This window comes from Thamnophis elegans, chromosome 4, assembly GCF_009769535.1.
Source record: "Thamnophis elegans isolate rThaEle1 chromosome 4, rThaEle1.pri, whole genome shotgun sequence".
In the NCBI taxonomy this organism is placed as follows: Eukaryota; Metazoa; Chordata; class Lepidosauria; order Squamata; family Colubridae; genus Thamnophis; species Thamnophis elegans.
The window spans coordinates 75,793,375-75,818,463 of NC_045544.1; the positions used below are offsets into that span (position 1 = coordinate 75,793,375).

The 25,089-nt window shown below is 37.0% G+C and overlaps 1 protein-coding gene across 3 annotated transcripts in view; it reads left to right on the forward strand.

Moving 5' to 3' along the window:
* The window catches only part of LTBP1 (latent transforming growth factor beta binding protein 1), a 216,204-nt gene that overhangs the window by 72,473 nt on the left and 118,642 nt on the right, over window positions 1-25,089 (forward strand). For all 3 annotated transcript variants that reach the window (XM_032216849.1, XM_032216847.1, XM_032216848.1), the window contains exon 5: window positions 23,426-23,593. In XM_032216849.1, coding sequence (XP_032072740.1) covers window positions 23,426-23,593 — 168 coding nt within the window. The remainder of the gene's footprint in view (window positions 1-23,425; window positions 23,594-25,089) is intronic.

Here is a 25,089-nt window from a genome sequence, read left to right on the forward strand (position 1 = left end):
GGGGACTATTCTCTCTTGCAGTGAGCTCTCTAATATGAAGATTTCCTTTTTAGCAGCTTTCTCTTCAATTCATTTTCTTGGAAGTCTAGTTTAACCGTGTGCATGACTCAGTATGTTCTGCATTAAATTTAACTATTTTCAGATGTTCCTCTATCACACTATCCACTCTCTCCTCTCTCCAGTAACTGAGTCAGGCAGGAATAGGGAACAGGGCCATTGGTTTTCCTTTCCCATCTTAGTTGTGACTGCAGCTAATTTGATCCAAAGCCTCAGTTCTCTGGTTTTCATCTACTTTCATTTCAACATCACCAGTTCTTCACATAAATGCTTTGAGCACAAGTATTTGCACCTCTCCAGGTAGGTAGGTCTATTACCCAATCAGAAGACCAACAGCAGTCATTCAAAGCATCAGTATTCTTTTGTCCGTTCTTTGCATCAAGTGACATCTTAAACCAAATCAATTTTAATGATATGCATTTAATCTATATGACAATTTCTAGGAGATCAAGGGGGTGTCAATCTGTTGTAGTGCAACAAAAGGAATTGTATGACATTTGAAACCAAATTTATTGTGGCAGAAAATACATGTGTTCTAAGATAGCGGCATTCTGAACATTAGGGCAAAGAATCTATAATGGCCATTGTAATTTTATTGGAGACCTAGAATTAAAACTATGCCTTATAGCAGGGGTCTCCAACCTTGGCAACTTTAAGCCTGGCAGACTTCAACTCCCAGAATCCCACAGCCAGCAAAGCTGACTAGGGAATTCTGGGAGTTGAAGTCTGCCAGGCTTAAAGTTGCCAAGGTTGGAGACCCCTGCCTTATAGGACACTTGTAGTTTATGTGTACATCATTAGGTCAGAACTGAGATGAAAACAAACATTAAATACAATACAAAATATGGATATATGAACTATAGATAGTCCTCAACTTACAACAATTTGTTTAGTGACAGTTCAAAGTTACAGTGGCACTGAAAAAAGTGATTTATGACCATTTTTCATACTCACAACTATTACAGATCATGGTCACATGATCAAAATTCTAATTCTTGGCAACTGGCTTTTATTTATGACAATTGCAGTGTCCTGGGCTCCTGTGATCAACTTTTGTGACCATCTGACAAGCAAAGTCAATGGGGAAACTAGATTCATTTAATCATGTTACTAACTTAACAACTGTTGTGATTCACTTAACAAGAAAAGTTGTAGAATGGGACAAAACTCATTTAACAAAGTTTTCACTTAGCAACATAAATTCTGGGCTCAATTGTGGTCATAAGTCAAGGACTACCTGTAATAATATAGTACATAAATACAGCATAAGAACCCAGAATAGCTCCTAAGCTGTTGGGTAGTCCTTTCCCCCAAATTGCTTCCTTGTTGTAGTAGCCGCTGAAAGAAACAGTCACTAATGGAATGACCCTTGAAATGTTTACTTTTGAAGATATTTGGCATAAAATAAAATGGATTTGCTTAGTATAGGTGTTAGTAATTTTTGGCAGGCTTCACAGCAGTATACAATTTCAAAGCATAATAATATGTTCAGTAGATTTGACTTTTTGTTTGCTGTATATACCAACCATCAAAGTGGGGGAATTCCAGCATATCTTCCCTCCAGATTTGTGAATGAAATATGTCTGGTTTATGTAAAGATGACTGACAGAAGGGCTGATTAAAAAGAACTGTCTTCAATGTTGGTAGTACTACTGCGAATTGTACCTCACCTGATAGAGAAAAGCAGACAGCAGCCAAAACATAATGAGCCCTTTGGCTTATAGAAAAGCTCCGGAACAACTGTGGCAGGAATATAAAGTAATTAGGGCTTTTCTAAAGATGTATCTTCTCAGTAAGAGCTTCAGGTCAAGCATCCATGCCAGGCCTTCTGCAGTACAAGCAAAACATGGATTGTTTGGATTTGATTTGTGTGAACTCTGTCACTGTAGCTTAGGGTTTGTGTTTGATTATGTTTGTTAAGCTCAAACCAGAGCTTAGCAAAAAATATACAGCCAGTGCTACTCCAAAACTAGACTGAAGTTTGAATCAAGAATCTGTTCCCCAGATGTTGCTGTACGTCCAGGATCCCTTACTCTTAATTTTGTTGCCTGGATTATTTTAAGTTGTAATTCAGTAACATCTGGAAGGCCACATGTTTGTTGCCTACCCCTGATTTAAGTAATTTTAAAAAGAATTTGAGGAGAAAAAAGGCAAGAGATTTATTATAGGTTACATTATTTTACAAAGATGTATATTTTGTCATGATTGGGATGCCTTCTTTGGCCTTAAGTGTTTTACCAAGTTCTCAACATGTGACTTCTACATTAACAGAATAGCGTATGGTGGTGATGTTATATTTTGGAGCCTTTAAGAATGGTAGCTGCTTTGATATTATACTCCATAAGGATTTCACTGAGGGTGATTTGAATCCCAAATGATTATATATTATATATAATGTATTATATTCCAATCTTCCAGATGTGTTGGACTATTACCTTCAGAATTATCTACTAGCTTGGCCATTGACCATGCTGCTGGAAATGGTAGCCCCTCACACTTCATAGACCCCTACTGCAGTAATAAATATGTAACAAAACTTTATTTATGAAGTATAATTTCAGTTTAATTGGATTGATAGGATTTTTTTTAGCAAGGGCCCAAACTTTGCTTCTCCATTAATCTGTTGGGCTATTTAGTTGGGTCAAATAATTTTTTATGCTACTGTTCCTTATTTTTTTTTTTTTTTTTGAGAAAATTGATTTTATTAATTGCAAATAGAAATATGGCTTCTTAAAAAATAAGGCCACTTTTAAGAAGCAGCTGGTTTGGTCCTCAGTAAATATATATGGAAAAGGTTTCCAAATAGAAATATGGCTTCTTAAAAATAAAGGCTAGTTTTAAGAAGGAGCTGTTTTGATCCTCAGCAAATCTATATGGAAAATGTTTTCCTTTCATAAGCACATTTTAAGTCATAATAAGTTCAGGTTTAAAATTTCACCTCAAATCACCTCATTTCCTCTGTTTTTTTTTTCAGCAAAAAGCTGAAAGGGCTTTTCAAGAAATAATGTTATTATTGTTCCTTGCTAACTCCAAGACGTTAAGCGTGTCATGCAGCAGCAACAATCCAAAACAGCAGTCCCAGGGAGAGGATTATTCAAGAAATACTTGGTAGTTAAAAAAATATATGAAGAAATTATGATTTAGTTAAAAAAAAGTTTTGGTCTGTGTGGGATATTTCTACATATTCATATGGACACAAATTAGTTAACTCTTATGATAACTATACGCAAAACACAAAGGTAGAACTTTAATTAGAACACTGACTAGGCTTTCTTGAAATTGTCATCTTTTCACATTTGAAGAAACTGTGACAGCAGATGGCTGTCCTTCTATGGCTGGTTCTTGTAGGAGAATGAAGCAGATCAAATTTGTAACTCTATGGAATGTAGGTATCTGGCTAGAGTCGTATATCTTAGTGGAATAATGAATCAAAAACTATAGGATATATTGAAAAATGAATTCCTCAAAAATAGCTATATATTTATAGGCATGCTTTTTCATACATGTTAATTTTCATCTTTTTTTAATACAAGAACAATGTCCCCACCATTTTCCGACTTGAGTTTTTAGGATAATAATTGACAATACATATGTATCATATTCCCATAAATGTACAGTATGTATTGTCAATATGTCTCTTCTTCCTTTTGTATCTTGTAACACATCTTATATTTAATTCATGATTTTTTTTCTCCTACCACACAAAATTAGAGATATCTTTATGACATTCTTTAAATGTTACATCAGTTGTCAAAATGCGAATTGTCTGAAACAAAAATAGCATTCTAGGCAAAAAATTCATGTTAATTACAGAATTTATCTCCAACAATGACAAGCTATATTGTGTCCCATCTTAACATATATTTTTAACCTCATTCCATGTCTTAATGTAATTATTTTGAAATAACGTACAATTTATATTTGTCAAATGAATACCCAAGTATTTCACCTTTTTCTCAATCTCAAAATTGTTTTATTCATCAATTCTATTTAATTTTTTATTTTTGTTAACATTGTTATTGTCTGTTAGTCTTTAAATTAGCTAATGCACTAAATTCCTTTAGTTTTCCCATTAATAATTCAAGTTCCTTTAAGAGATCTTCTAAAGCCAGGACTAAATAATCTGCAAAAGTTCTCAACTTGTTTCTTTTTAAAATTTTACTCACACAATCTTTTCATCCTGTCTTATATATCTATTCAGAATTTCAAACACTGAAGTAAACAAAAGAGACACTGGGAAGACCTTTTTTATTCTTTTCTGTATCTTAAAAGTTTTTGTTAGTTCTCCATTAACAATGATTAATGCTTTCTGTGAAGTATAGATCAACTTTACCCATTTTTATAAATTTGCCTCTAAAATTCAAATTCCCCAAAACTTTAAATAGAAAAGTCCAATTCAGATTATCAAAAGCTTTCTCTACATCTAAAAAATGCAGCTTGCTTTTCATGGTGTAGAAACACACAATTTCATTCAAATATCCTAGAATGTCCAACACAGTTCTGACATCATTTTTTAAAAATGTCTTTTAAGAAAAAAACCCACATAAATAAATTTTGTAACAATGTTTCATTTATTCTTCGTCTAGAAGAAGTAGATTTCCTTGTATAAACTAAAATCAAAAGGATATGATCAGGAAAAATCTTTGATATAATCTATACTATAGATTATAGTATATACTACAGATTAATGGCCACATTTTTAAAAATCATATTTATTCTTGAGAAAGATATATGTCTTTCTGAAAAGTAGGTACATTCTCTAGAATTACAATTTTTCTATAGATTGTTCATCAGCTAAAAAAAACCCTTCATTCATAAAAAAAGATTCAGTAATATCTCCATGAGTTTGCTTTGTCCTCATTTGGGTAATAAATTCCCAGTCTTAGCTCCATGAAATTCAATTTCCACTCCAACAAATCTATTGTGATAGCTGTCTTAAACCTTAATAGAATTTATTAAGGAACCATGTGAAATCCATTCTGAGATACTTTTAACAAATTAAAGAAGAAATTATGCTATTCATATCAGCATTTTAAAGTATTCAGTACATTATTTAGTCTACATTTGTGAACTGAGATTGATTTATTTTGACAGGATTGCTTGAAGTAGGCCAGCTTACTGTGAACTCTCGTCTTGTTTTTTGTAGCTTATTAGTTTGATGTCCCTTTTAAGATTATTACATTTAGAAAACATAATATTTACTAACTGCACATGAAAGTTGTTTTCTTGAACAAAATTTTGAATGAGTAATGACTGGCTAATTTTAAGCCATGGTATAAACTGATTATGTGCAATGACTTCACCTGGATTCTAGTCTTCTATATTTTGAATTCAAACCATCTTGGTTGCCTTGAGGAATAACTTATACAGGGAAACAAATGGAAACCAGAGTGAAGATTGAATGCTTCTCAATTATTTTTACTGGATCTCTTAATAGCTCTGAATATCATCACATTTAATGCATTTTGGAAAGGTCTTCTGGATAAGGAATTCAAGTCACTCTCCATGGATTTACTTCTTTCAACAAGTTAGTTATAGAAAATAATGTTATGAGTTTCTACTTTAACCCCATGTTAGTTAGGCTGGAAAAACTTTCAGTATTTTTTTATGGAAGAGCTGTAGATAGATGGATGGATGGATGGATGGATGGATGGATGGATGGATGGATGGATGGATAGATAGATGGATAGATAATAGATAATAAAATGTTAAGCCAAAATATCATGAAAATCTGTTATATGTAGATAGTAATCCACAAAGGTAAGAGAGTGCAGTATTTAATAGTATGTATGACTAACAAAAAGAAACTATTTAGAAAAACATATGGAAAAATGCTGTGAAGGATTTTTGGGACAGTTGTGTAGGTGAACAAGTTGTTCTCAAAGGGAAAAAAGGTACACTTCATTGTATTTTGCCAAGATCAGATTTTTTTAGATGACTCTTCCCAGCAAGCTAATTTTGATGTGACAATTAGAAAGTGATATGGACCCATATTAGGAAATAAGTAATTTCCTCTTGAGTGTGGAGTATCAGCAGTTTAAATGATAGAAAATTTAGTTAAAGAGCATCAAAGGCTTTTAGTATCACTAAAACATTTAGTTATTTAAATACATTTATTCTTGTAAATAGTTGGCAATAGCTCTGTAATTTTAGTGTTTGCATTTCTTGCCCAGCACTGTGCTGCTTTGTCTGAAATTTTGTATTAATTCAGGCAATATATGGTGGTCTTTAGACAATAGATTTCCTTTGACTTCGGTATAAAAATTTCTGCAGAGTTTGGTGGCAGTACGATCATATTCCAAGTGGAAGAGAATGCAGATTTTCAGAGTCAAGACTCTTGCACAATATACCAATGGTGTGAAAACATTTTTTAAGATCCGTTCAGTTCATTACAGAACTAAAACAAAACAGCAACTGATCACATTAAAGTTGTAGGAAATCTAATAGGAGTCATCTCTTGAAGGAATAACATTATTATATGTAAAAAGACCTACAAACATAGTTTGTAGAATGCCGTTACCTTATATAATCTAAACTAGATATGGATTAAAGCTGTCATAATCATATCATCATATAACTCTTGCCAGATCCCCATTTTCCCCAGTTATTTTGCACTGTAGCACTAATGGCAAAATTATGATGGTTGCATGCCATGATGTTTTGAGTGACCCTTCATCAGTCACCAATACCCAACAACTAGCCTCAAAACTTGCCCCATTTTTGTCGTCAATATTGGTAGGAGTGGTCTAGGGTAATTTCTAGATTGGGCAGTTCTTTACTTTTAGCTTGTTTGACAGTTGCTTGATTGGGGTATTGTTGCTTCTTGATTGTTGACAGGGCAAGCCGCTAGTAATGGTGAATTAGCCAAGGATGTAAGGGCTTTGGAGGTTTCACTATAAAAAGTAGGCTGCACCAAATAGGATAGTCTTTTACAGACATAGTGGTGACTATCATAAATGTAAGATTCTAAATATTTGATTACCATATTTTTCAGAGTATAAGACGCACCAGAGTTTAAGACACACCAAGGTTTTAAAAAGGCATTTAAAAAAAAAAAAAGTAGGTAGGTAGGTAGAGGGATAGAGTGGAAGAGTGAGAGAAATACAATAGGTAGGTAGGGAGAGAGAGAGAGTAGTTAGCTAGGTAGATAGAGGGAGAGAGAGAGAGAAATACAGTAGGGAGGGAGGGAGAGAGAGAGAGTAGGTAGGTAGGTGGATAGAGGGTTTGTGTGTATGTATGTGTGTATGTGTGTGTGTGTGTGTGTATGAGTAGTTTATTTATATGAGTATGAGTAGTTTATTTATATGCCGCCCTTTTCCCTGGGGGGACTCAGGGCGGCTCACAATTCGGAAGGAAGGGAGGACAAACAGATTAAACACATAAGACAGTACATCATTAAAAGCACAACATTCATACAATTCGGGTGGGTTGCGGTCTTTAACCCCAGGCCTGACGGGACAGCCAGGTTTTAAGGGCTATGCGGAAGGTCTGGAGGGTGGTGAGGGTACGAATCTCCACGGGGAGATCGTTCCATAGGGTCGAAGCTGCCACCGAGAAGGCTCTCCTCCACGTGGTTGCCAGTCGACATTGACCGGCAGATGGAACTCGGAGGAGGCCTAATCTATGGGATCTAATTGGTCGAGTGGAGGTAATTGGCAGTAGGCGGTCTCTCAAGTACCCAGATCCACTACCATGAAGGGCTTTGTAGGTGACAAGTAGCACCTTGAAGCGTACCCGGAGATCGACAGGTAGCCAGTGCAGCTCGCAGAGGATAGGTGTTATGTGGGTGAAACGAGGTGCACCCACGATCGCTCGCGCGGCCGCATTCTGGACTAGCTGAAGTCGCCGAATACTCTTCAAGGGCAGCCCCATGTAGAGCACATTGCAGTACTCCAGCCTAGAGGTCACAAGGGCACGAGTGACTGTTGTGAGAGCCTCCCGGTTCAGGTAGGGGCGCAACTGGTGCACCAGGCGAACCTGGGCAAATGCCCCCCTGGTCACAGCTGACAGATGGTGTTCAAAAGTCAGCTGTGGGTCCAGGAGGACTCCCAAGTTGCGGACCCTGTCTGAGGGGCGTAGTATTTGACCCCCCAGCCTGAGAGATGGAACACTTGCCAAATTGGTGGGAGGGAAGCACAACAGCCACTCGGTCTTATCTGGATTGAGCACAAGCTTGTTAACCCTCATCCAGTCTCTAACAGCCTCAAGGCCCTGGTTCATCACGTCCACCTCTTCATTGAGTTGGCACGGGGCGGACAGATACAACTGTGTATCGTCCGCATACTGGTGGTATTTTATCCCGTGCCGCCGAATGATCTCGCCCAGCGGTTTCATGTAGATATTAAAAAGTAGGGGGGACAGGACCGAACCCTGCGGCACCCCATATGTTAGGGGCCTAGGGGTCGACCTCTGCCCTCCGACTAACACCGACTGCAACCTGTCCGAGAGGTAAGAGGAGAACCACCGTAAAACAGTGCCTCCCACCCCCACCTCCCGCAGTCGTCGCGGAAGGATACCATGGTCGATGGTATTGAAAGCCGCTGAGAGGTCAAGGAGTACCAGGATGGAGGCATGGCCTCCATCCCTGGCTCTCCAGAGGTCATCGGTCAATGCGACCAAAGCGGTTTCTGTGCTGTAGCCAGGCCTGAAGCCAGACTGGAATGGGTCAAGATAACAGTAGGGAGGGAGGGAGAGAGAGAGAGTAGGTAGGTAGGTGGATAGAGGGTTTGTTTGTGTGTATGTGTGTATGTGTGTGTGTATATATATATATGAAATATATATATATATATATATATATATATATATATATATATATATATATATATATATATATATATATATATGAATACAGTAGGGAGGGAGGGAGAAAGAGAGGGTAGGTAGGTAGGTAGGTAGGTAGGTAGGTAGGTAGGTACATGTTTCCAGTTGTATTTATCCATGTGCTGGAGAAGGAAATCGCTGACAACCTGTCGCACCTAAGACTTGTTGCTTCTGGCACAGCACTTGATTAATCTAATTCTCATCAATCACTCTAACTAAAGAGCTTTCTGAAAGGGAAAAAAAGTTTTTGCACTCTGCAAACCTCCCAAAAACAGCCCGTTTTTCACAAAAACAGGCCCGTTTTTTTTCAAATAAAAGGCATGAATAGTCTTGGGGGGCTTGCAGAGTGCTCCTCGGGGACAAAAAGGAGCAAAATGGCCCGTTTTTCACAAAAACTGGCCCTTTTTTGTCAGAAAGATTGCCTTCATAGCCTTGTGGAGGCTTATACAGTGTTGGGGGGGGGAAACGGCCCACTTTTTGCTTATTTCTGCCCTTCCCAGCCCCCAGGAGCTCTCTGAAAGGGTATGCACGGCCCTTTTTGTGAAGGGGCGGGGCTTCGGGAGGCAAAAAAATGCTGTTTTCGATGTATAAGATGCACCCAGATTTTCAGCCTTTTTTTGAGGAAAAATGATGCATCTTATACTCTGAAAAATATGGTAATCCTTTTAGTATTGCACCAGCATTGAATTAATATGACAACTGATTTTTCCCCCTTCATAATATTTTTACCTCTATTTGAAAAATATGATATTTTGTTATTTTTCTAGAGTATCAGTTGGACTATTTTCAGATATTGCTATATCAATGAGCTATTATTTTTACTTTGATTGTAATATTTGGGTATTAATCATTGTAATATATAGGCTATTATATAATTGTAGTATGTGGTGCCAGTTTGAATTTTGAGATCCCACAAAATTTTGATATCCACATTTTGTAAATTATTTTTTCAGGTACATGGTTCCATTAGTTTTGCAAACAGTAAAGTCAAATTTGCCATAGAAATTCCAATGGAAAACTTTTGCAATCCTTTGATAGTATTATTAATATTTTAAATGATTTTACTTCTAACATGATCGCATACTCTTTCATCCTTAATTGCAATTTGCATTTGACATTGTTGGAAATACTTTGGCTTTGATGCCATTGTTTGAAGGACTTGTTCTAAGCTGCTTTGATTGTTTCCTTAGTTTCTTTTTTAGGTGCTGCAGATTTCAAATATGTTAGATTTTTATCTATTTTTCTTCATAATTGTCCATATATTGGCCATGGAATAGTTTATTTTTTAAAATGTTAATCAACTTCATTTATTCCAGTTTAGTTTTTGTGTTGTCAAATGTCAGTCTGTCCGTCCTTCCTTCCTTCCTTCCTTCCTTCCTTCCTTCCTTCCTTCCTTCCTTCCTTCCTTCCTTCTTTTTCCTTCCCATCTCATTTCAAAGCAACTCTAGGCGGCTTACAGCATCAAAAGCATTAAAACCATAAAAGATACATTTCTAATATTTATATACTTGTGTAACTACTGTATGGTCATTTAGTTCCCTTATTTTTCAATCAAGATTATCCCATTTTGCTTGGAACCAATCAGTTACACTTGCAATATATCTAATTGGTGGACTGCCCAAACATTTACTGCTTTAAAAATGCATTCATCATTTAATTTAGATTTTAACCATTTTATACTCATTTGATACAGTCTTTTTTACTTTATTGTGCTCTAAATCAATAGTTTCTATCACTTATAATTAGTTGTATTGCTCAGGTGCCAAATGTCTAATAGCATTTTCATTCATTAGTTGTAGTCCATCTTCTCTTACAATCTTGCCTACTGTATAGGCAAAACTAGTATATTTGTCTAGGCCAAATATTATTCTCCTGTCTTCAGTAAAAATATGGATAAACTCAGTTTCAGATTTTGATTTACAAAGCACCTTTAGGTTATACATATGAACAAAAAAAAATCCCCCCGGCATGGTGATTTTGTATCCACAATTGGTTTTGTTCAAGTTTCTGTTGTTGCCACTGGTGCTGCTGCTAATGATTTAGGAGCTCATCCCATCTGTACTGACATGCTGTGGCACTGATGAAGTATAGCTGAATCTCAGCAAAATGACTACTAAATTGTTGATAATGGTTATTCACTTTGGCATGCTTTAATTAGATCTCTTCCTGGAAGGAAAAAAGTGATTGCAAAAGATAAGTAAAAATAAGAAAGATATAGACTTAGACTTATATAGTGTTTCACAGTGCTCTAAAGCCCTCTCTAAGCAGTTTACAAAGTCAGCATATTACCCCCAATAATCTGGATCCTCCTTTTACTGACCTTGGAAGGATGGAAGGATGAACTAGTCAAGATAGCAATAGCAGTTAGACTTATATACCGCTTCATAGGGCTTTCAGCGGTTTACAGAGTCAGCATATCGTCCCCACAGTCTGGGTCCTCAATCAGGATCAAACTCCTGATAGTAAGAATGCATAGTTAGCCTGCAATACTGCATTCTAACCACAACAAAGTTCAATAGTAAGCATCTCCCAATCCTCAAGAAACACATATTGAGGATTCTGCCTTATTATGTCAGGAGGAAGACCATACAACTGATCTAAGTGGACCCCACATTTAAATCAAACGCTATCCAAGTGATTGGCCTAGGGTCAGCTAGGGAACTTCCTGTCTGCCTTTACATCATGGAATTCCCTGATGTTCTCTTAAGGAATTATAACACCCTCACTCAAGAGTTCTACCAGCATTCTCCTGCTTCCCAACACAACAACAACATTCCAAGCTATGGTTCAATAAGAACTATGTTATTGTTATTTTTTTAAATCTCTTGCTATCGTTAACCAGACTTATGTATCCAATGCTACACCAACAGCTGCAAAGGATCTCCCCCACAGAAAAGTTACTACAAAGTGCTGGCATGCCAGAAAAAAAGAAAACCATGAAAACAACATATGGACACAAGTCATTTAAGCAGTCAAATCCAATGGCTCAACATCTCTCTGCAATACATCACATCAAATTCCTAATTAAATTGTTTAGCCATGATGAATTGTTACATCCTCCTCTGAGGACTGGGAGGCAAATTTTTAGGAATTCTATATGGATGTCACTTGTGGAAGTTGAAGCCATAGCAAAAATATAGAAAATCCGCCAATGTGACACCAAGTGATAGAGATCAAAAATCTTGTTGTTCAACTAAAATCAGGGAAGGCCCCAGGAAAAAACCCAATTCTTCCAAAGGCTATTAAAAACAATTTGGACTTTGGGCTCTTGCTCTGGCCTTGCTGTTTACCTGTATCAACACATGGCTAACAACCCAAGGATTGGGTCTCATGCACCAAATATAAAAAGGGTAAAAAGGATGATGCTACCAATTATAGATCAATTAGCTTCCTTGATACAATCAACAAACTTCATGAGAGATGGAAACATGCATACATTTATGGATTTATGCATTTAAGGACATTCCAGAACTGGCTGGAGCATACTTAAAGAAGAGCAAACTGAATTTAGAGAAGGACAATCCACCATCAACCAGTACTTAGTGCTCCACATCTAATTGAAAAATACAACCTCCCTTTATGCCATCTTTATATACTTCAAAGCAGCTTTCCATATCACAAACCAAACTATGGGGAAAGTTTGAAGCCTCTGTGATTGACAATTATTTATTTCATCTAATATGAATGGTTCATGAAGGAACATCACTGAAAAAAAGGGCCATCTTATTAATGCCATTGTAACTGAGAAAGGCTTAAAGCAAGGCTGAATATTGACACCTCCCTTTTACTTAAAGTTTTTTATAAACTCCATGATGGGCAATATCCTTGACATGAACTTTCACTCTCTAAAACTAGCTAGAAATCATATTTCTGTTTTACACTATATGGATGATGCAGCTGTATTCAAGAACATATGTTGGCCTTAAAAGAGCATGAGAACATGAATACCGTCTTGCAAGGAAGAACCAGTTGGAGCTCAATGATCAGAAAATCAAAAACACTCATGGAAGATAGATAGCCACAAGACCAAGCAGGTCTCCTGTTTCAAATATCTAGGAGTTCTGCCAAGAGTAGGAATCCCAATGGTGACTGCATCACTGAAAATGCTCAAAGAAGTTCATATGCCATCCTTAAATTCCTCAAGATAAGAGATCTCACTATATTCCTGCAGCACTCAAATTATTTCAAGTCAAGCCAATAGTGTGATGCCTCAATGGTGCCCATCTTGGCCCCTTCTCCAACTTTATACCATTAGAACTCGTTCAATCGAAATTCCTAAGCCTCTTCAAGCCTCCATATGGGTCTCTATTGCTACCTTTTCATTAGAGAGAGGCCTCATGAAAGTAGAGGGTAGAGTATGGTGGATACCATACTCAACTATTGGCTTAGATTGTACTTTTTCCCTCTAGGCCATGCCCCATTAACTATGAGGGATAGTTTTCTGTCATATGGAAAAAGTGAACTAAAATCTTATCCTTGGGATTCTCTCTAGAATTTCTATGAGCAGCAGAGACATAATCAGGCGAAAGCTCTAATTAAACAGTTGTCACAGACACAGGCTGGCAGTTGTATCTAACCAGGTCACCAACCTTTATTGCCAGTGAATCCAATGGGTAGTTTGCCTCCCTTATGACACATTTAATGAAGCTGTAAGTACCTCCCCATTGAAGGATCTTTATTCTGGCACAATGTCATACCGTGCCTCCAGTTGTCCTTGAATACCAAAGATTATTTACTCTGAGAGACAGGGCTCCTGTGACTCTGGACATGAAGAAGCAACAGAACCAATGCCTGTTACAGAAACATCGGTACTAGAGTCAGTTCACTATTGCTCTATACATCTTCAGGGCTCACTGGCAATTCTCCTCCTCCCTCTCCATACAAGTTGGCCAGACTCTGTGCAGCAGCATCTAAAATACATCACAAGATGACCTGTGGCACAAATCAGTTTTAATGGGCTCTTAGACATAAAATAAAGTGTTTTGTATCATGGTATATTTAATTTGTTCTGCTTTTCATGTGGATTTATTGTTCTCACCCCTTTCACTGTTTCCACTTTTTGGACTCTCTTTAGTTTTATAATTTATAGCTGTGTTTGTAACTTTATTTTTGTATTTTGCATTGTTTATGCCTTTACATTCCTTTACCCCACCCTCCCAATGTTGGCCCTTGACCATAATAAAGGTTGATTTGATTTCCATCTGTAGCAACTATTGCTTCATCAATTTTGCTCCTGTTCATTAAAAAGGGTATTGTATTTGTTCCTGGAAAATATAATGTAACATCGAAAAAGTCAATATTTAGCTTTATAAAATATATGTTTATTCATGCCAGCTGAAGTCATGATGATGAATTAAATGCAGGATGTTTTAACATACAATATCAGCTATGTATACTTAGAACACAGTGTTAAGTCCTAGCAACTGCCTGGAAAAGTTCCTGCAGTTTTCTTGGCAAGATTTCGGAAGTGGCTTGCCTTTGTCTTCTAACTTGGGCTGAGAGTGAGTGATTGGCCCAAGCTTATCCATTTTATTTGGTGCCTAAGGGAAGACTGAAACTCACAGTTTCCCAGTTTATAGCCTAGTGTCTCTGCAAAACTACTGTAGTTCCCATGAGGGCATCACCTTCCTTTAAATAAATAATGTACAAGTGTGAATAATAATACTGGGGAGTTACCAGATTTTTAACCCTGGTAAAAGGAAATGTATAGGATAGAGTTGGAAGTCTACTGCTGAATTGTAAGCTGCCTAGAGTAGCTTCACAATGAAATAGTGGCAAATAAATTTAATAAATAAATAAATAATACATTGGGGACATTTACTGTATATCTGATAGGCAAAATAATGCTGGTGTTTGTAGAAACATCAACTGGCATACAGTTTTCTTTCAAATTTTCAAACAGTCAAAAATAATATAAAATGATGTTCTTCTGGTTAGGAAACATTCTCTATGTCTCATTGTTCTTAATATTTCACCAGGAATCATTAAACAACAGATAAGCCAGACATTTTCCCTTATAGGGCAGAATAAAAAAAATGATAGAAGGTAAAGGTTTCCCCTGTTCAGTTGTATCCAATTCTAGGGGGCAGTACCCATCTCTGTTTCCTAGCCAAGGAAAGCAGTGTTGTCTGAAGATGCTCCCATGGTCATGTGGCACATGGCATCTTAATCATAAGGCTATCACACCCACTCTAGGCTAAAGAAAGGCTACTGATAAAAATGCAAAAGAAATGCTGTATTTGTGAAAATAATAACAATAGTTCAGTAAATCTATGTGATTGTTCAGAATCATGGACTTGATCAGTCAAATACTGCTAATTACGATAGCAGCTAAATGCCCTCAAGTTAGTATTGACTTTAATTTTCAAGTAAATCAAGTAAGTATTAATGTAGAAAAATGAAATCTTATTAAAGAATAAGGGGTTTAAATGGGTTTAAATATGAAAGACCTAAAACATTCATCTGAATCTTTAAAAACGTGCATACTTTTCAAAAACACAGCACATCTCTATATTATTTGGGTTCTATTTTGCAAGCCTTAAAATTTCTCCTGCAGGTTTTTTTAATCCTTTTTTTTTCCAGATAATTTGTTTTGTATAATACATTTTGTAAAAGAAACGTATGGGAAATGCCTCAAGTGATTCAATAAATGTGGGATTCATCTGCCCTGAACATAACTGCAGTTTGTTCTTTTGCTGTGGTGAAAAAGATATGCCTACTTCAAATTATTATTATTGTTGTTGTTGTACAATTGTATCACAGCGGCCAGTTGTTTCGCCGGATTTGGCATTGGTTACTAGTCGGGCCCCACCCAGGGGCCTAGGACGTCGTAACGTATTTTCGTAATATGCGTGCAGATCCAAGCAGTGCGGCTTTTTGCATTTGACTGATGGTGATTTTGTCAATTTTTAACTGTTTTAAATGTAATTCCAGTGCTTTTGGAATAGCACCCAGTGTGCCAATTACCACTGGAATTACCACTGCTGGTTTGTGCCATAGTAGTTGAATTTCGATTTTTAAGTCCTGGTATCTTGCGATTTTTTCATGTTCCTTCTCGACGACCCTGCTATCACCTGGTATTGCGATGTCTATGATTGTGACCTTATTTTTCTCAACCAGTGTGATGTCTGGTGTATTATGCGCCAGTATTTTGTCGGTTTGTATACGGAAATCCCACAAGATCTTGACCATCTGATTTTCGGTGACTTTTTCAGGCTGATGTTCCCACCAGTTTGTTGCTGTTTTAATATTATAATTTTTGCACAAATTCCAATGGATCATTTGTGCTACTGAATTGTGCCGCAATTTATAATCAGTCTGCGCGATTTTTTTACAGCAGCTGAGTATGTGATCAACAGTTTCATCAGCTTCTTTGCAAAGTCTGCATTTGGCATCATCAGAGGATTTTTCGATTTTGGCCTTAATGGCATTTGTGCAGATAGCTTGTTCTTGCGCAGCCAGGATTAGTGACTCTGTTTCTTTCTTTAATGTACCTGTTTTTAACCATAACCAAGTTTGTTCACTGTCCACTTTATCTTTTATTTTTTCCAGAAATTGACCATGCAGTGCTTTGTTCTGCCAACTCTCCATTCTTGATTTTATCACATCTTTTCTGTATTCTTGTTTTGTCTGTTGGGCCTTCAGTAGATTTTTGTTCTTTACTTCGATTAATATATGTTCTTGAGTGTCTTTTAAATAATCAGCCAGTGCATGTTTTTCTTCTTCAACTGTTTGCTTCACTTGTAATAATCCTCTGCCACCTGATTTTCGGGGCAGATATAGTCTATCAGTATCACCACGTGGATGTAAACTGTAGTGCATTGTCATTAGTTTCCTGGTTTTTTCGGTCCAAAAGGTCCAAATCAGCTTGTGTCCAGTTAACTATGCCAGCTGTGTATCTTATAACTGGTATTGCCCAGGTATTTATGGCCTTGATTGTATTTCCACCATTCAATTTAGATTTCAAAATTTTCCTAACTCTGTTGGTGTACTCTCGCCTGACAATAGTTTTTACTTCTCCATGCTTGATGTTATCCAACTGCAGAATGCCTAAGTATTTGTAGGCTTCATTTTCTTTGCATTTAATTAGTTGGCCATTGGGCATTTCAATTCCCTCAGATGCAGTGATTTTGCCCCTTTTTATGGATACAGTGGCGCATTTTTCCATGCCAAACTGCATTGAAATATCGGTGCTGAATACTCGGACTGTATTTGTCAATGATTGGATTTCTATTTCTGACTTTCCATAGAGTTTCAAATCATCCATATATAGTAAATGCGAAATTTTTTCAGCTTTTTTGGCTGTTTGGTAGCCTAATTTCATTTTTTTTAAGATTACTGATAGTGGGATCATTGCGATGATAAAGAGAAGAGGTGAAAGTGAATCACCCTGGAAAATTCCTCGCTTGATATTAACCATTCCGTAGCTCTCATTCCCTACTGCCAACTCAGTTCTCCATTGTTTCATTGCCTTTTCAGTAAAGGATGTAATATTTTTGCTAATGCCAGTTGTTTCTAAGCATTTTATGATCCAACTATGTGGCAGTGAGTCAAATGCTTTTTTGTAATCAATCCAGACCATATTCAAGTTCGTTTTTCTGTTCTTACAATTTTCTAATATCATTTTATCAATTAGAAGCTGATCTTTTGTGCCCCTGCTCCTTCTTTTGTTGCCTTTTTGCTCTACTGGCAAGATGTTGTTTGTTTCCAAATAATCCATCATGTTATCTGCAATAATGCCTGTGAGTAATTTGAAGGTTGTTGGTAAGCATGTTATTGGTCTATAGTTTTCAGGTGTTGTTCCTTTAGTTGGATCTTTCTGAATCAAGTATGTTTTTCCAGTTGTCAACCATTCATCAATTTGGCCCTTTTGTAAAATTTCATTCAGTTGCCTGGCCAATATTGCATGTAAACTGGTCAGATATTTGAGCCAGAAACCATGTAATTGGTCCTTTCCAGGTGATGTCCAATTCTTTACCTTTTTAACTCGATTTTTGATCATCTCAGTTGTTATTTCTAATACTTGCATTTGTTTGTTGCCAATGCTTTTCTCCAAGTCATGTATCCACTTTGCTTCCTTGTTGTAGTCCTTTGCATTTTCCCACAATTCTTTCCAGAATTCAACTGTGGCCTGCTTTTCTGGTTTTTCACTTTTGGTGTCACCATTCACATTAAGACTTTGATAAAAACGCCGTTGGTCTGATCGAAATTGCTGATTTTGTTTATATTGGATGATTCGTGCCTCATATCTTTCAATTTTTCTAGCTGTTGCTGTTATCTGCTGTTTTATAATCTCTACAGCTTCATTGATGTTTCTTGTATCCAATCTATATCTTCTGATTAGCCAATCTATGATTTTGTTGTTTTTAAGCTGTTGCTCATGCATGTTCTTTAAGTTACTAGCATTTGCCCTTAATTTTTTGATTTTTTGTTCTAGACGGATTTTCCACTTTGGCTTTGATGCTTTTTCTGTTGTGTGACTAGGTACTTTAATTTTAATGCCTAGTTCATTAGTGACTATTACAGCTGCGCTGTACATTAACTGGTTTGTTTCCAAGATGGATCCTGGTTCAATTGTTGAAAACACTGCATTAACCATTTTCATGATAGGGGCCAAAATTTTCTTAGGCACAGTTTTTAGTGATGGTAAACGTTGCCTTTCCTCATTAAGCAGAAAATGCTCCATGATCTTATCCTTCAATTCTTTTTGTTTTTGAGTTAGTTCATCAGTTGGTTCAGTGATAACTGGTTCTAGTGGTGGTGATGTTATTTCCTCCCTGAGAGCTTCTTCTGGGAGTTCTACTATAGTGTCTTTAGTTGTGTCTTGAATATCAGTTATTTCCGCTTGTGATATTGTTTTTTGGGTTTTGCAATTTGCCTGAATTTCCTCATGTTCAACTTCACTAAACACTTTATTCCGTATAATAAATCGCCTTTGATCTGCTAGTCGTTGTTCACTAACATTTGAATCTGGATATTGTTGTTTCCATAATTCATACATTCGCTTTAAATATCCTCTTTTTTCTGGCTCTGAGTTGTAGTAACAGGCCATTATGGCACGGTTTTCATCTGCACTATATTTTTGTCGTTTTGTTGGCTGGTCCACTTGTAGCCCACTTGTCGACGGATGTCCAGGGACCCCAACATCCGCCGCGGCCCTTGTTAACCCGCGCGACGACCGATGCGGTATGGAATTCTTATTCGTTTTTTTCACCATATTGTATGGGTTGGCGGGGTTTTTTTTACGGGACCAGATGCCAACCTGTTCCCAACCTTCCTCCTTTCTCATCCGGGCTTGGGACCGGCAACGGCGGAGTTGTTGTTGTTGTTATTATTATTATTATTATTATTATTATTATTATACAATTGTATCACAGCGGCCAGTTGTTTCGCCGGATTTGGCATTGGTTACTAGTCGGCCCCACCCAGGGGCCTAGGACGTCATAACGTATTTTCGTAATATGCGTGCAGATCCAAGCAGTGCGGCTTTTTGCATTTGACCGATGGTGATTTTGTCAATTTTTAACTGTTTTAAATGTAATTCCAGTGCTTTTGGTATAGCACCCCGTGTGCCAATTACCACTGGAATTATCACTGCTGGTTTGTGCCATAGTAGTTGAATTTCGATTTTTAAGTCCTGGTATCTTGCGATTTTTTCATGTTCCTTCTCGGCGACCCTGCTATCACCTGGTATTGCGATGTCTATGATTGTGACCTTATTTTTCTCAACCAGTGTGATGTCTGGTGTATTATGCGCCAGTATTTTGTCGGTTTGTATACGGAAATCCCACAAGATCTTGACCATCTGATTTTCGGTGACTTTTTCAGGCTGATGTTCCCACCAGTTTGTTGCTGTTTTAATATTATAATTTTTGTACAAATTCCAATGGATCATTTGTGCTACTGAATTGTGCCGCAATTTATAATCAGTCTGCGCGATTTTTTTACAGCAGCTGAGTATGTGATCAACAGTTTCATCAGCTTCTTTGCAAAGTCTGTATTTGGCATCATCAGAGGATTTTTCGATTTTGGCCTTAATGGCATTTGTGCAGATAGCTTGTTTTTGCGTAGCCAGGATTAGTGACTCTGTTTCTTTCTTTAATGTACCTGTTGTTAACCATAACCAAGTTTGTTCAATGTCCACTTTATCTTTTATTTTTTCCAGAAATTGGCCATGCAGTGCTTTGTTCTGCCAACTCTCCATTCTTGATTTTATCACATCTTTTCTGTATTCTTGTTTTGTCTGTTGGGCCTTCAGTAGATTTTTGTTCTTTACTTCGATTAATAGATGTTCTTGACTTTCTTTTGAATAATCAGCCAGTGCATGTTTTTCTTCTTCAACTGTTTGCTTCACTTGTAATAATCCTCTGCCACCTGATTTTCGGGGCAGGTATAATCTATCAGTATCACCACGTGGATGTAAACTGTAGTGCATTGTCATTAGTTTCCTGGTTTTTCGGCCCAAAATGTCCAAATCAGCTTGTGTCCAGTTAACTATACCAGCTGTGTATCTTATAACTGGTATTGCCCAGGTATTTATGGCCTTGATTGTATTTCCACCATTCAATTTAGATTTCAAAATTTTCCTAACTCTGTTGGTATACTCTCGCCTGACAATAGTTTTTACTTCTCCATGCTTGATGTTATCCAACTGCAGAATGCCTAAGTATTTCTAGGCTTCATTTTCTTTGCATTTAATTAATTGGCCATTGGGCATTTCAATTCCCTCAGATGCAGTGATTTTGCCCCTTTTTATGGATACTGTGGCACATTTTTCCATGCCAAACTGCATTGAAATATCGGTGCTGAATACTCGGACTGTGTTTGTCAATGATTGGATTTCTATTTCTGACTTTCCATAGAGTTTCAAATCAATTATTATTATTGTTGTTGTTGTTGTACAATTGTATCACAGCGGCCAGTTGTTTCGCCGGATTTGGCATTGGTTACTAGTCGGGCCCCACCCAGGGGCCTAGGACGTCGTAACGTATTTTCGTAATATGCGTGCAGATCCAAGCAGTGCGGCTTTTTGCATTTGACTGATGGTGATTTTGTCAATTTTTAACTGTTTTAAATGTAATTCCAGTGCTTTTGGAATAGCACCCAGTGTGCCAATTACCACTGGAATTACCACTGCTGGTTTGTGCCATAGTCGTTGAATTTCGATTTTTAAGTCCTGGTATCTTGCAATTTTTTCATGTTCCTTCTCAGCGACCCTGCTATCACCTGGTATTGCGATGTCTATGATTGTGACCTTATTTTTCTCAACCAGTGTGATGTCTGGTGTATTATGCGCCAGTATTTTGTCGGTTTGTATACGGAAATCCCACAAGATCTTGACCATCTCATTTTCTGTGACTTTTTCAGGCTGATGTTCCCACCAGTTTGTTGCTGTTTTAATATTATAATTTTTGCACAAATTCCAATGGATCATTTGTGCTACTGAATTGTGCCGCAATTTATAATCAGTCTGCGCAATTTTTTTACAGCAGCTGAGTATGTGATCAACAGTTTCATCAGCTTCTTTGCAAAGTCTGCAATTGGCATCATCAGAGGATTTTTCGATTTTGGCCTTAATGGCATTTGTGCGGATAGCTTGTTCTTGCGCAGCCAGGATTAGTGACTCTGTTTCTTTCTTTAATGTACCTGTTTTTAACCATAACCAAGTTTGTTCACTGTCCACTTTATCTTTTATTTTTTCCAGAAATTGACCATGCAGTGCTTTGTTCTGCCAACTCTCCATTCTTGATTATTATTGATAATAATAATAATAATAATAATAATAATAATAATAATAATAATAATAATAATATACCATGAAGTTACTCTCTGTCACCTGCCTAGATTCCTTTTTTAAAACAGTATATTCTTATAGATTTTTCATATTCTTATTTATAACAGGATATTTTTTATACCAGACTTTTATTTTGGTAGTTGATTACGTAACTGAACAGCTGCATTCTTGTAAATTGGAATGGTTTTCCCAGTTGCAATATATGGCTGTGAAAGTTGGACCATAAAGGAAGGCTGAATGCCAAAGAATTGAGGCCTTTGAACTATGGTGCTAGAGAAGACTCCTGCGAGTCCCTTGGACTGCTAGGCGATCAAACCGGTCAGTCCTAGAGGAGATCAACTCTGACTGATTTTTGGAAGCCCAGGTCTTTTTTTTTTCTTTATCCATACGGTAGTTTTTATTGTAACATCGGAAGCCCAGAACTTGAAGATGAAACTCAAATACTTTGGCCACCTAATGAGAAGGAAGGACAGACTTGGAGAAGAGCCTAATGCTGGGAAAGATTGAGGGCAAAAGAAGAAGGGGACGACAGAGAATGAGGTGGCTGGATGGAGTCACTGAAGCAGTAGGTGTGAGCTTAAATGGACTCCGGGGGATTGTAGAGGACAGGAAGGCCTGGAGGAACATTGTCCATGGGGTTGTGATGGTCGGACATGACTTCGTGACTAACAACAACAACAAAATTTGAATGCTGAAAGGAGTGTAGAAATTAGAGAGAATTTTGTTTTGTTTGCACTTTTAAGCAAAATTATCTTCCCACTCTAATACATAAATTGGCACACATGTATCATCTCCAATTTTTGACCTGGGGTTCTTTATCCCAAAACTGTATATCAGAATGTTGCATATAAAAATAGTTTTATAAAGGGAAAAACTACATAAAAATTAGGAAAACCTGTTGAGAAAAATATCTACATGAACAGTTTTATCCAAAAACACTTGCTTAACAAAGTAAATGCAAGCTTTGTACAGTAACTTTTTTTAAAGAAAAAATAATGACATAATTGGTCAGAAAATGCTTAGAACTGAACTTTGCAAAATGAGTAGGATTTGTCCATTCCTGATCTGTAATATGTTGAGCCACCACCTTCATTTACAATTGAAACCCCTGGGTACATGTCAGAAGCTAAGAATAAAATGAAACCTAAAATATGTACATCCACATGTAGTGACTGTTCCAAGAATCTGTGGAAAAAATAAAAAATAAAGGGTCCCAGCAGCTGCGTCAGAGGATTTGTTCAGACCAGGGTGCCAGGAGATTTGAGACAGATGTTTTCAGACATGCGGCATGCCTGAAACATTTCCAGGGGACGGGCTACAAATAGTGACTTAATAAGTGTAGAATCAGGAAAAGTATGCAGGGGAGAAAGACGCAAGAGTTTATTCACCCTCTAGGTGAATACTTAGTCATTTTACATTTTGTCTGCGTGTCAGGATTGGCTTTTGAAGCTGTCAGATCCTTGGTCTTGCTCTTTGACTGTGAATAAAGTGCAGCATTGTGATTTCTAATCCCACTCCAGTGACTTGATTTTAAATGTGGATTTGGAGTGAATCCCGGCATCCTGTTTGCTAAGCTTCCTACTCCTGTTTCAGAGGCATCACTGGATGTTGAGGAGAAAACACTAACGGCTGCCCTGTTCCATTTAGAACTTGTTGCTTTTCAAAACTTTCTTTATCTGTAAATCATTGGAAAGAAATCCATGGCTACCAAAGTGATCTGTTTGTTTTTCTTTTTTTCTTTGCCTCTGCTCCCAGTGGGAAATCACACCGGACGCATCAAGGTGGTTTTTACACCCAGCATTTGTAAAGTGACTTGTAAAAAAGGCACCTGTCAAAACAGCTGTGAGAAAGGAAACACGACAACGCTGATTAGTGAAAACGGGCATGCTGCTGACACCTTGACAGCTCCCAACTTCCGAGTAGGTAAGTTTGGTGAATCCTTATTTTCTCTTGTTAATCCTGTTGGACTTAGCTGTTTATGCACTTGGGATTTTTGTTTCAACCTTTTTCCTGAAGGATCTATCATATGTTCTCTGTAAGCCAGACTATTCGGTATCTTCTTCATTGCTCTTGATTTTCCTTCTAAAGTGCAAGAAAATAGATTTACTCAAAATCTGCTTATGTTTATGTTCACAGTATGGCAGTACTGTACTTTCATATGGACCCACACATTTTCATATGAACCCACAAGATAGAGCAGTGGCAAATAATAATAACACTCTTTCAGTGTTTAATGTTTAGTTTAATGTTTAATGTAATTTAATTTTTGGATAAGTAAACATAAAAACTCATTGGAGTTAAATGAAACATTCCTGAAAAACATTGTCTAGGAATTGTTTAACTATGTATTCCTATGAATGGAATGGGCACCAGCTTAAAAACATGTGCTTTGAATGCACTGTGAGAACCACAGATATTATGTCAGATATCCAGATAAACTGGACATTTAAAAATGTAATGAAAGGTATTATTACAATAAATGAACTTGGTATGCTTCCAAATATAACATTCAAACAGCTATCTATCAAATTTTAGACAATTGGTTTTTAAAAGATTGTTGATATTTAGGTCCTTTATGATTTCCCACCTGTAAATTAATTGACCAAGATTTAGAAAATGATTTCAGTGAACATTCATACCAATTTGTAATGCCAGGAGTAATACAAAGAAGAATACCATATATTTTAATGTTTTATTGCACAAACCTCACATTTTTGTTGCCGATTCAGGAAATTTTAGTATATTGCACTGCAAATACATTGTTCTTGTTAAGTTGCTTTTTGATTCTTTTTTTCAAATAGAATAAGTCTATTCCTATGCAGCATATAAAGCAGATTATCTCAACATACTATAAAGAAGCCAATGATAGAGACTGTCTAATTTCCTTTCTTTATAGTATGTTAAACTTTGCCTTAAAATATTCTCAGTACCTCTAACAACATGGGTGGTATAAAATGCTTATCAGTATGAAGAGCATCCAAGACTGAACACTTGATACATATAAAATACTAAGGGCTGGCTAGTCCTATCATTAAACTATGGTGAACAAAATTAATCTTATATTCTTTTTCTCTTACATTGACCCTCACTGAGCAATCAAGTGTGGGTGCTAAACAGAACACATAGTTTCCTCGACAACTGGGGAACCTTTGGTTTGGGACAAACCAAAATTGGGAACCATGGTTTACATATTGCTTTCAGTTTAGATTGTGGTTTGGCCATATAATCATATTTTAGGACAGTGGTTCTTAAACTGGGGATAATTTGGGGGTAATGGAGCAATTTGTAATTGCATGTTTGTGAATTGAGAATCCAGTTTGAGATTCCTGCTGCCAAGATGCTTGTGTAAAGCAACAGAATCTGTGTGTGCAGAGTGGGTGTGTAGGGATTATGATATTATTTGAGATTAGGAAAATAGA